The sequence below is a fragment of the Rattus rattus genome, chromosome 10 (assembly GCF_011064425.1).
Source record: "Rattus rattus isolate New Zealand chromosome 10, Rrattus_CSIRO_v1, whole genome shotgun sequence".
Lineage (NCBI taxonomy): Eukaryota > Metazoa > Chordata > Mammalia > Rodentia > Muridae > Rattus > Rattus rattus.
In genome coordinates, this window is record NC_046163.1 from 58,356,640 (window position 1) to 58,369,472 (window position 12,833).

General features: G+C 39.6%; 1 protein-coding gene and 1 pseudogene across 1 annotated transcript in view; one reads left to right on the forward strand and one right to left on the reverse strand.

Annotated features, from left to right (window-relative positions):
• Nucleotides 1-12,833, forward strand: part of Cdc42bpa (CDC42 binding protein kinase alpha) — a 220,885-nt gene that overhangs the window by 79,337 nt on the left and 128,715 nt on the right. Inside the window, exon 5 of the mRNA XM_032914650.1 lies at nt 2,839-2,987. Coding sequence (XP_032770541.1) covers nt 2,839-2,987 — 149 coding nt within the window. The remainder of the gene's footprint in view (nt 1-2,838; nt 2,988-12,833) is intronic.
• Nucleotides 197-1,969, reverse strand: LOC116910879 (annotated as a pseudogene).

Sequence of the window (12,833 nt, forward strand, 5' to 3'; positions counted from 1 at the left end):
TGGCTTTTTTTTTTGAGGGGGGACATGGGTAAGAACAAGTAAGACAGTTGGGACCCTAGGTTGGGAAGAATACCCCCTCCCCTTATGCACCCACTGCCCCAAATAAAAAATAACCAACTATAGGAAGCAGCTGAGACAGTGACGGGAGGCTGGGAGGCAGGGAAGGATATTCGGGAATTGAGGGCAGCAGGAAAAGACCATGCGTGTGCTGGGAGGGCCCGAGGTGGCGCTGGATGAGTCTGTCTTCCTTGTAGGCATGTATAAATATAAAGATAAGCCTTTCTTCTCCCCCCTCTGCCCAGTACTGCTTGCCACCGTCCCAGCTCGCCTTTCCTCATAGGCGAAGGGGAGAGGGGAAAAGCAAGTTATCACCGAATTGCGATCAGACCCACATCCATCAGCTTCTGGATCTTCTGTGCTATTACAGGATTCTTTAAGTGTTCGCTCAGAGCCTGGGGGTCCTTTTGCATCTGCTCCAGGATGAGCCTCATGGCTGGGTCACTCATTATCTGCTGTACCTCAGGGTCAGCCATGGCCCGCCGTTTCACATCCTCAGGGCTATCATGTCTGTTGTACTGTGCCATCATACAATTTGGTAACCATCTGCTGCTTTTTACAGCTGGAGTCCAGGTCTAATTTTCTGGTACACATCCATGGCTTTTGTATAGTCCTTCATGGCTTCCAGAGCAGCTGCTTTCGTGTATAACCCTTGATGAAGGTTGGCTTAGCTGGATGCACTCTTCACAGTCCTTGAGTGCCAGCTGAAACTCCAGGAGCTTGGTGTAGCAGGCGGTTCGGGGTTGCTGTATAGTTTGGCATCTCTTGGGTTCCTTTTTAATGGTTTTCTGTATAGTGCTTCATGGCCTGGGGTAGTCCCCTTTCTGGAAGCACATTGCCTTATTCTTTTCCTCCAAAGCCAAATCAGGGTTGATATAAGCCAGTCGCTCTTGTTCCTTCAGAATTTTTCTGCCTGCTGGCACTTCTTGAGCACATCTGGGGTTGTGCTCTGCCAGAGACTTGTTGTAGAAATGGATAGCATCCTTGTACCTTTCTTCTTTGAAATAGGAAATTGCCAATTGAGCATAAGCTTTGGCGATCTGCCGGGTAGTCCTCTCGGTTCTCTGCCTACTTCAATGGCCTTCTCACAGAGCTCCCGGCATTTGTTGTAGTCGCCCTTCTCAAAGTGCACAGCTGCTTGATTAGTTATGTAAGTCATATTGGTAGGGTCCAGCTCCTTGGCCTTGTCATAATGCTTCAGGGCCTTGTCAAAATCTTTTTCTTCTTGTAGGCATCATTTCCCAGTTCCTTTTCTTTCAGAGCCTGTTTCTTATTCTCTGGAAGATCTTCTTCCATTGGTTCTGGCTTGGCCTCCTTTTTAGGAGGTGGAGGTGGGGGTGTTTGCCTCTTCCTCTTCATCCATACTGCCCAGATCAACTCCAAGGAGGACACTGAGAGTAGTCATGACCCAGGATCTTGGAGCTAGCCCAGGTCTGAAGGCTTGAGCTGCTATGAGTTCCCTGTAGGTGGGTCACTGAGCAGTGTCCTTGTCCTGGGATCATTCTCTAACTTCTGGTACAGATTATGTTGAAAGGATTCATAAATTTCTCTCTGCCAACTGGCCTCCATGTTCTGCAAGCCTTCCTTGCTGGAGATTATTGGCTTCATGTTTTAAACCTTCATAGGGCTTTGGCTTCTTCAAATGTTTAGCTTAGGAACTCAAGGGCTGCTGCTTTTCTTGAATAACCCTTGCCCCAGTCAGGCTTCAGGTCAACAGTCTTGCAACCGTCCTCATACGCCTTCTGGTAGTCTCCTTTCTTGGCATAGGCTGCAGAGCGATTGCTATAGAGCACATGGTTCTGAGGATCTAGTTTAATTGCCTCAGAGTAGCACTGTAAGGCATCATCAATGTTCCCAGCACTCAGGGCCTTATTGCCCTTCTCCTTTAGCTCATTCACCTGCTCCATAGCCTGGCCCGAACCCTGTTGAATCGAATTGCCTGCCCATGCTCCCCCCTCTACCTCTTCTTATATAACATATATATATACATACAGACAGACAGACAGACATTCATTCATTCATACATTCATATATCTAAAATGGGTGTACTTCTATGTATGTATATTTGAGAAAAAAATCCATTCTGAGTGATACTGTCATTTACTTGGCGAAGGACAAAAGCAGCAACAATTTTAATCCTGTTTTTTTTTTTTAAAAGATTTATTTTATGTATGTGAATACATTGTTGCTGTCTTCAGACATGGCAGAAAAGGACATTAGGCTCCATTACAGATGGTTGTGAGCCACCATGTGGTTGCTGGGAATTGAACTCAGGACCTCTGGAAGAGCAGTCAGTGCTCTAAACCACTGAGCCATCTCTGCCCTTTTTTTTTTTTTTTTTTTTTTTTTTTTGGTTCTTTTTTTTTTTCAGGCCTGGGGACCGAACCCGGGGCCTTCCGCTTCTTAGGCAAGCGCCCTACCACTGAGCTAAATCCCCAACCCCTTTTTTAAAATGTGTAGCCCAGGCTGGCCTCGAACTCGTGATCCTCCTGCCTCTGCCTCCTTCAGCAAATCCTACCGGCGTGCGCCACCACAACCGGCCATCTCTGCCCTTAATCCTGTTTTATAGGCCAAGTTTTAAAATTTTGTTTCATTGTTTATGAAATTTGAGAAGTCTTACTAGTATTACTGATAATTATCTTACATACTTAAATGTTAGTTAACCACACAAGTAATTAGTCTTCATAAGTATCCAGCCTAGTCCTGTTTGACCCCGGGATGCATTACATACATTAACTTTACTGCAATTATTTACTGAGTACGTTTTATTTTTGTCCACAGTACCTGGTTATGGATTATTATGTTGGTGGGGATTTACTTACTCTGCTCAGCAAATTTGAAGATCGATTGCCAGAAGAGATGGCTCGGTTTTACTTGGCTGAGATGGTGATAGCCATTGACTCAGTTCACCAGCTCCACTATGTTCACAGGTGAGTTAGCCAGTTTGTCAGTGATGCTCTTAGGACACACTCATGACGCAAGATAGGTGTAATATCCTTCCCAGGAGGAGTACGCAGCGTTCAGTGTCCTTATGGTCTGTTCTTATAGTACTGACGTTACTTAGTATTCTAGGCCATAAATTATAGACTTGTTATATATTTTATTGTTCTCAAGAAAACACGTTGGCTGGGAAGACAGCAAAGGGAAGGACTTGAATTTGAGTCCCAACACCACGTAAAAGCTGGACACTAGCATGTACCTGCTGGGAGAGAGAGTGCAGAGTCCTAGAGATGGACTGTCTGGCCAAGTCTGTAGGCTCCAGGTGCATCGAGAGCACTTGCCAGTGAGAGTGGTGTTGATCAGACACATTCTGCCTGAACAACAAAGGAAAGCAAGCTCAATCCCATTAGAATACTCGATCCCATTAGAATGCTGTGTTTGGTTATACTCGGCAGTTTTAGATGACAAGAAGGAAACTTTGTGAAATCTGACAGCACATACATAATTTATATGGACAATCATAATGTTGGTTCTAATGGCAGACTCTTTATAGCTGATACTGTGTGGGGAGAGAGAGGCCTTGCCCTGGCCTCTGTTCTTGGGTTGTTTCCTAGGTTCTCAGAGACAATAGCGCTGGACACTTGCCCTTCACAAGAAGAGTTTCATAGAAAATACTCCATTTTTTAGAAAATATTGTCAGATTTAGCTTTTTCTTTTCTCTCTTTTTTTCTGTTAAATACTGTTATTGGTGATAGAACCTAGGGCTCTGGGCATGTTGGGTAAACAAATGTTTAGCCTCTGAGGAACAGCACCAGGCAGCAGATTTTACACAGAAAGATAATACTAGAAGGTAGACAATCTCTTAAAACTGTGAATTAGTGTGAAGTTGATAAACGAGATTTTCAGAGACACCAATTTCTTTTCTTTAAATCTTTTTTAAAAATGTATTCATGAACTTAGGATGAGGTAGAATGGTGAGCATGGATCTGGAAGAGGCACAGGGTATGTGATCAAAATATATTACATGGAACTTGCAAATAATACAAATATTTTAACTTTTATTAAAAAGGTTCTTAGCTGAAATATTTGCTCATATAGACAAATAATGATAGAATACTAATAATTAAATACTTCATTTAATACTTCATTTTAAATAATTTAATTATTCATTGTAAATAATTTAATACTTCATTTTAAATCTTCAAAGATAGTTTTTAAAAAGTCTAAAATTACACATTTCTCATTATAACTTTATTTGATAGCATCAGTTATTACTCTTGATAATCACTTTTAGGGTTTTAATTCATAATACTAATGTTTTCAAATTTTTGTCACCTAAGGAAAGATGTTCACTTTTTTATAAACTGCCATAGGTATTCCATTAATGTTTATTTAAAATTAAGAGATTAAATTGTAAAATCTTCTGAATGGATTTATTGAGATATAATTAATATATCACATACTTCGTTCATTTAAAGTATATAATGGTATTAGTATATTCACAAATACATGTAACCGTTGTCATGGGCCATTTAAAATATTTTCATTACTTCAGAAAGAAACCTCATACCATAACCTCTCACCTCAGTTCTAACCTTTCCCAGCCCTAAGATAAAATTAATTACTTTCTGCTCCATAAATACACTAAATTTGGTCATCTCATATAAATCAGTTCCTACAACATGTAGCCTTTTATGACAGGTCTCTTTTATTTAACATATTGTTTATTAGGTTTATTAATATTGTAGGATATATTTGAAAATGCCTTTGTAGTGAGGTTGATTGCTTGGTAAACTTTTCTCCAGAAGTTTTTCAGACCCAAAGTATATATTATACAACATTCAGAATATAGACATCTCAACTCCAAATTAATCCATCAAATATTATACCTTGCCTTCCGGTTTCCATCTAAGCCCAGAGCAGATCCTGTGTCACAGCTCTCTGTACCCAGATCCTGCTATGAGAGAGCTGCTCTCCAAGGAGTGCTGACACACCAGGCTTACAGTAGGGTCAAGCCACTCTCAGAGACAGCAGGACCAACTAACCACAGAGATAACCAGATGTAGAGGCAACGACAAGAACCTAAGCAACAGAAACCAAGGCCATTTGGCATCATCAGAACCCAGTTCTCCTACCACAGCAAATAATGGATATCCCAACACACCGGAAAAGCGCAAGGTTCTGATTGAAAATCACATTTCATCATGATGATAGAGGACATTAAGAAGGACATAAATAACTCCCTTAAAGAAATACAGAACAACACAGGGAAACAGGTTAAAGCCCTTAAAGAGGAAACACAAAAATCCCTTAAAGAATTATAGGAAAACACAACCAAACAGGTGAAGGAATTGAACAAAACCATCCAGGATCTAAAAATGGAAATAGAAACAATAAAGAAATCACAAAGGGAGACAACCCTGGAGATAGAAAACCTAGGAAACAGATCAGGAGTCATAGATGCAAGCATCACCAACAAAATACAAGAGACAGAAGAGAGAATCTCAGGGGCAGAAGGTACCATAGAAAACATTGATACAACCATCAAAGATAATGTAAAACGCAAAAAGCTCCTAACCCAAAATATCCAGGAAATCCAGGACACAATGAGAAGACCAAACCTAAAAATAATAGGTATAGAAGAGAGTGAAGATTCCCAACTTAAAGGGCCAGTGAATATCTTCAACAGAATTATAGAAGAAAACTTCCCTAACCTAAAGAAAGAGATGCCCATAAACATACAAGAAGCCTATAGAACTCCAAATAGATTGGACCAGAAAAGAAATTCCTCCCATCACATAATAGTCAAAACACCAAATGCACAAAACAAAGAAAGAATATTAAAAGCAGTAAGGGAAAAAGGTCAAGTGACATATAAAGGCAAGACCTATCAGAATTATGCTGGACTTCTCAACAGAGGCTGAAAGCTAGAAGATCCTAGGCAGATGTCATTACAAACCCTAAGAGAACACAAATGCCAGCCCAGGCTACTATATCCAGCAAAACTCTCAATTAACATAGATATTCCATGACAAAACCAAATTTACACAATACTTTTCCACAAATCCAGGCCTACAAAGGATAATAGATGGAAAACTCCAATACAAGGAGGGAAACTACACCATATAAAAAGCAAGAAAGTAATCTTTCAACAAACCCAAAAGATAGCCACACAAACGCAACTCCACCTCTAACAACAAAAATAATAGGAAGCAATAGTCATTGATCCCTAATATCTCTCAGTATCAATGGACTCAATCCCCCAATAAAAGACATAGACTAACAGACTGGATATGTAAACAGGACCCAGCATTTTGGTGCATACAGGAAACAAACCTCAGTGACAAAGACAGACACTACCTCAGAGTAAAAGGCTGGGAATAAACTTCCTAAGCAAATGGTCCCAATAAACAAGCTGGAGTAGCTATTCTAAAATCAAATAACATAGACTTTCAACAAAAGTTATCAAAAAAAATAAGGAAGGACACTTTATAGTAGTCAAAGGAAAAGTCCACCAAGATGAACTCTCAATTCTGAATTTCTGAATATTTATGCTCTAAATGCAAGGACACCCACATTTATAAAAGAAACTTTACTAAAGCTCAAAGTATACATTGCACTTCACACAATTGCATTTCAACACCCCACTCTCATCAATGGAAAGATCATGGAAACAGAAAATAAACAGAGAAACAGTGAAACTAACAAGTTATGAACCAAATGGATTTAACAGATATCTATAGAACATTCCATCCTAAAACAAAAGAATATACCCTCTTCTCAGTACCTCATGGTACCTTCTCCAAAATTGACCATATAATCAGTCACAAAGTAGGCCTCAACAGATACAAGAAGATAGAAATAATCTCATGCATTCTATCAGATCATCATGGACTAAGGCTGGTCTTCATTAACAATAAAAGCAAGAGAAAGCCCACATACACATGGAAGCTGAACAATGCTCTACTCAAGGATAATTTGGTCAAGAAATAAAGAAATTAGAAACTTTTTAGAATTTAATAAAAATGAAGGCACAATATAACTAAACTTATGGGACACAATGAAAGCAGTGCTAAGAGGAAAACTCCTAGCTCTGAGTGCCTCCAAACAGAAACTGGAGAGAGCATACACTAGCAGGTTGACAGCACACCTGAAAGCTCTAGAACAGAAGGAAGCAAATACACCCAGGAGGAGTAGATGGCAGGAAATAATCAAACACAGGGCTGAAATCAACCAAGTAGAAACAAAAAGGACTATACAAAGAATCAGCAAAACCAGGAGCTGGTTCTTTGAGAAAGTCAACAAGATAGATAAACCCTTAGCCGGACTGACCAGAGGGCTCAGAGACACTATCCAAATTAGCAAAATAAGAAATGAAAAGGGAGACATAACAACAGAAACTGAGAAATCCAAAAAATCATCAGATCCTACTACAAAAGCCTATATTCAACAAAACTAGAAAATCTGGATGAAGTCAACAATTTTTTAGACAGATAATCAGGTACCAAAGTTAAATCAAGGTCAGATAAACCATCTAAATAGTCCCAAAACTTGTAAAGGAATAGGAGCCATCATTAAAAGTCCAATCAATAAAAGCCCAGGACCAGATGTGTTTAGTGGTGAATTTCTATCAGACCTTCATAGAAGACCTAATTCCAATACTCTCCAAACTATCCACAAAATAGGAACAGAAAGAACACGACCCAATTCATTTTATGAAGCCACAATTACACTGATACCTAAACCACACAAAGACCCAACAAACAACGAGAACTTCAGACCAATTTCCCTTATAGCCAAAGTACTCAATAAAATTCTAGCAAACCGAATCCAAGAACACATCAAAATTGATCATCAATCATGATCAAGTAGGCTTCATCCCAGGGATATAGGGATGGTTTACTATACAGAAATCCATCAACATATTCCGCTATATAAACAAACCTTTTCAAAGGAAAGAAAGACATGATCATCTCATTAGATGCTGAAAAAGCATTTGATAAAATTCAACACCACTTCATGTTAAAAGTCTTGGAAAGATCAGGAATTCAAAGCCCATACCTAAACACAGTAAATGCAATATATAGCAAACCAGTAGCCAACATCAAACTAAATGGAGAGAAACTTGAAGCAATCTCACTTAAATCAGGGACTAGACAGACAAGGCTGCCCACTCTCTCCCTACCTACTCAATAGAGTACTTGAAGTTTAGCCCCAGCAATTAGACAACAAAAAGAGGTCAAAGAGATACAAATTGGAAAGGATGAAGTCAAAGTATCACTATGTGCAGATAATATGATAATATACTTCACTGGCCCCAGTAATTCCACCAGAAAAGTCCAAGTGGATCAAGGACCTCCACATAAAACCAGGTGCACTGAAACTAGAAGAAGAGAAAGTGGGGAAGAGCCTTGAACACGTGGGCATAAGGGAAATTTTCCTGAACAGAATTGCCAAATGGGACCTCATAAAATTGCAAAGCTTCTGTAAGGCAAAGGACTCTGTCTTCAGGACAAAAGGGCAAACAAAAGATTGGGAAAAGATCTTTACCAATCCTACATCTGATAGAAGCTGATGAACAACTTCTGCAAAGTGGCTGGATATAAAATGAACTCAAACAAATCAGTAGCTTTCTTCTACTTAAAGGATAATCAGGTTGAGAAAGAAATTAGAGAAATGACACCCTTCACAATAGTCACAAATAGCATAAAATACCCTGATGCGACTCTAACCAAGCAAGTGAAAGCTCTCTATGACAAGAATTTCATATCTCTGTAGAAAGAAATTGAAAATCTCAGAAGATGTAAAGATCTCCCATGCTCATGGATCAGCAGGATTAACATAGTAAAAATGGCCATCTTGCCAAAAACAATCTACAGATTCAATGCAGTCACCATCAAAATTCCAACTCAATTCTTCATAGAGTTGGAAAGCAATGTGCAAATTCATTTGGAATAACAAAAAACCCAGGAGAGCAAAAACTATACTTAGCAATAAGAACTTCTGGGGGGAATTACCATTCCTGACCTCCAGCTGTATTACAGAACAATAGTGATAAAAACTGTGTAGTATTGGTACAGAGACAGACAGGTAAATCAATGGAATAGAATTGAAGACCCAGAAATGATCCCACACACCTATGGTCACTTGATTTTTATGAAAGGAGCCAAAACCATCCAATGGAAAAAAGATAGCATTTTCAGCAAGTGGTGTGGGTTCAACTGGAGGTCAGCATGTGGAAGAATGCAAATCAATCCATTCTTATCACCTTGTACAAAGCTCAAGTCCAAGTGGATCAAGAACCTCCACATAAAACCAGGTGCACTGAAACTAGTAGAAGAGAAAGTGGGGAAGAGCCTTGAACACATAGGCATAGGGGAAATTTCCTGAACAGAATTGCCAAATGGGACCTCATGAAATTGCAAAGCTTCTGTAAGGCAAAGGACTCTGTCATTAGTACAAAAGGGCAAACAAAAGATTGGGAAAAGATCTTCACCAATCCTACATCTGATAGAGGGCTAATACCCAATATATACAAAGAACTGAAGACGTTATACTGTAGAGAACCAAATAACCCTATTTAAAAAATGGTGTACATAACTATACTAAGAATTCTCAACTGAAGAATATCGAATGGCTGAGAAGTACCTAAAGAAATGTTCAACATCCTTAGTTATTAGGGAAATGCAAATCAAAACAACCCTGAGATTCTACCTCACACCAGTCAGAATGGCTAAGATAAAAAACTCAGGTGACAGCAGATGCTGGTGAGGATGTGGAGAAAGAGGAACATTCCTGTATTGCTGGTGGGACTGCAAGCTGGTACAACCACTCTGGAAATCAGTCTGGCAGTTCCTCAGAAAATTGGACATAGTGCTACCTGAGGACCCAGCTATACCACTCCTAGGTACATATCCAAAAGATGCTCCAACATATAACAAGGATGCATGCTCCATTATGTTCATAACAGCCTTATTTATAATAGCCAGAAGCTAGAAAGAACCCAGATGTCTTTCAACTGGGAATAGATACAGGAAATGTGATACATTTACACAACAGGGCACTACTCAGCTATTAAAACAATGACTTCATGAAATTTTTAGGCAAATGGATGGAACTAGAAAATATCAACCTGTGTGTGGTAACTCAGTCACAAAAGAACACACATAGTATGCATTCACTTATAAGTGGCCAAATGCTTGGACTACCCACAATACAATTCAGAGACCATATGAAGCTCAAGAAGAAGGAAGTCCAAAATTTTGATGCTTCAGTCCTTCTTAAAAGGGGGAACAAAATACTCAAAGGAGGAAATACGGAGACAAAGTTTGGAGCAGAGACTGAAGGAAAGGCCACCTAGATACTGCCGCACCTGGGGATCCATTCCATATGCAGCCACCAAACCCAGTCACTATTGCTGACGCCAACAAGTGCTTGCTGACAGGAGCCTAATACGGATGTCTCCTAAGAGGCTTTGCCAGAGCCTTATTAATACAGATTAATATGCTTGTAGCTAACCATCATGGTGAGTATGTGGACCTCAATGAAGGAGTTAGAGGAAGGACTGAAGGAGCTGAAGGGGTTTGCAACCCCATAGGATTAACAACAATATCAACCAACCAATCACTTGAACTCTCAGGGACTTAACCACCAACCAAAGATTACACATGGCTCCAGCCACATAGGTAGCAGAGGATGGCATTGTCTGGCATCAGTAGGAGGAGAAGCCCTTGGTCCTGTGAAGTCTCATTTCCCCAGTGTAGGGGAATACTGGGGTATTGAGGTGATGGTGAGTGGTTGGGAGGGGGAGCACCCTCACAGAAGAAGTGGGAAGGTGGAACCTGGAAAGTATTTACATATTTGCTATGTAAATACATAAACTATTCAATAAAAAAAGAAATTATAACTCAGTTTCGAGAGGAAAACAATAACAACCAAAACAACAACAATAATAATAATCGACTGATAGAAATCCTAAATGACTAAAGAACAATAACTTAGCAAAGCTCTTATTTTGATGGAATTCATAAAGTAAAGAAAATACCTTTGAAATGAATTAAGATAAATATCCCCTCAGTGAAAGAGAAGTTATGAAAAAACAAAACCAAGCAAACAAACCAAAACTTAACGCAAATGGGAATTATTTTTAAGAAGATTTATGTGTGTAAGTGTTTCTTCATGAATGTTTGTGCACCACAGTCATGCCTGATACCCTCTGAGGCCAGAAGAGGGCGTTAGGATCTCTGGAACGGGAGTTTAGGATGTTGTGAGTTATCATGTGGGTGCTGATAGCTCAGCTCCGGCCTCCTCCAAGAGCAGAAAGTGCTCTTAACCTCAGTCAACTTTTCATCCTGCCTCTATCACTCATGGAGTCGTTAAGATCGAAAAGTACAGCATTTTGAAGAAAAAAATGTATATACTAAAGACCTTCAGGAGCAGGAATTTGAATATAAGTTAAGGAAATTAACCTCATGTAGGAGAGAGGGGGCGGGGTGGGCAAAAATTTTCTTGTTGGGAAAAAAATAAGGCAAAATTAAAATTCAAATTGGAACAGAAAGTTTCAGTCCCAGAAAATCAAAGCTAGCACATCATAATCAAACTGTGGAGTGCAAAAATATGAAGTCCTCACAGCTGGCTTTATGTTTGCAAAAAACAGATAAATGGTTTCAGACACTTTTCAGACCACAGAGGCTGAGACATTGGAATATTCTTAGATGATTGACAACATCTGTTTGACAGAATTCATATTCAGTAGCCATTTCTTCCTGTAATTTTAGATATTTTACCATGTAGAAATTTTCCTGAACTTTCCTCACAAGAAATCTTCAACAACACACTTCAGAATTTGAGAAAATTGTAACAGAAGGAAATCTGGACTTTCTGGAAGGAAAAAGAGAACAGTAAATAGTAAAATTATCAGTCTATAAACTCCATTTTCTCTATTATATTCCTGAACACATATGTTCATTTAGAGCAGAAGTTAGCTGAGGCACTCAAGGATGAATCTGCCTTGTGCAGCGACTGTAGCATAATGGACTGTGTGCACCGTTAGTTCCATTGTAGTTACTGACTCTAACGGACTTTCAAATAAAGTCAAACTGGGGAGTGGGAGAACAAGTGGCTTATATGGGAAAGCAAAATAAAAAATAAGTTTATTATTAAAATTTGCAATGACAAGCCTTATGATCAAAAATGCTTTAAACATTTATGGTATCCAAAAATAAAAAGTGAGCAGACAGACTTGCAGGTATAAATAGGGCATGTAGAAATGTAGAGAAATTCAGGAGATGTTATTCCAGTGAAGTCTTTTGAAGTGGAAACTTAGGGTTCTTTGGAAGTCAGTTCTGTTGGATGGTGCTTTGCTGGGGCAAACAGGTGAAGGAGTGTTTTCCCGAAGGGGACACAGATGAAAGGATGTTTTGCTAAAGCAAGCACATGAAAGGACACATGATGAAGGGTTCTTCACTAAAAAACATATGTATTGGTTCACCTTACATTGCGTAGCTGAGCTCTATTTGTTGTGAGTCCATAGAGGGAAACCCACCATAAATCTTTCAGTGAGGTTCCTGAGGCTGCTTGGTACTTCTGAGGACTGGGGCTGATTGGCAGAGTGATGTCAGCTGAGATAGACTCACGTGCTGAGGAAAGACTCATGATGAAGCCCGAGACTGGTGGAGAATAAGTGATGTTTGGAGGGAGGATAAATATGATCCAGAGGACAGTGGTGGGGGCTCAGCTCCGAGATCTAAGGCAAACTTCATTGCACATAAAATCCTGAGGGAAGGTACAGGTGAATGGGGGAAGTGGTGCAAACAATGTCCTGTTGAATCAGTTGG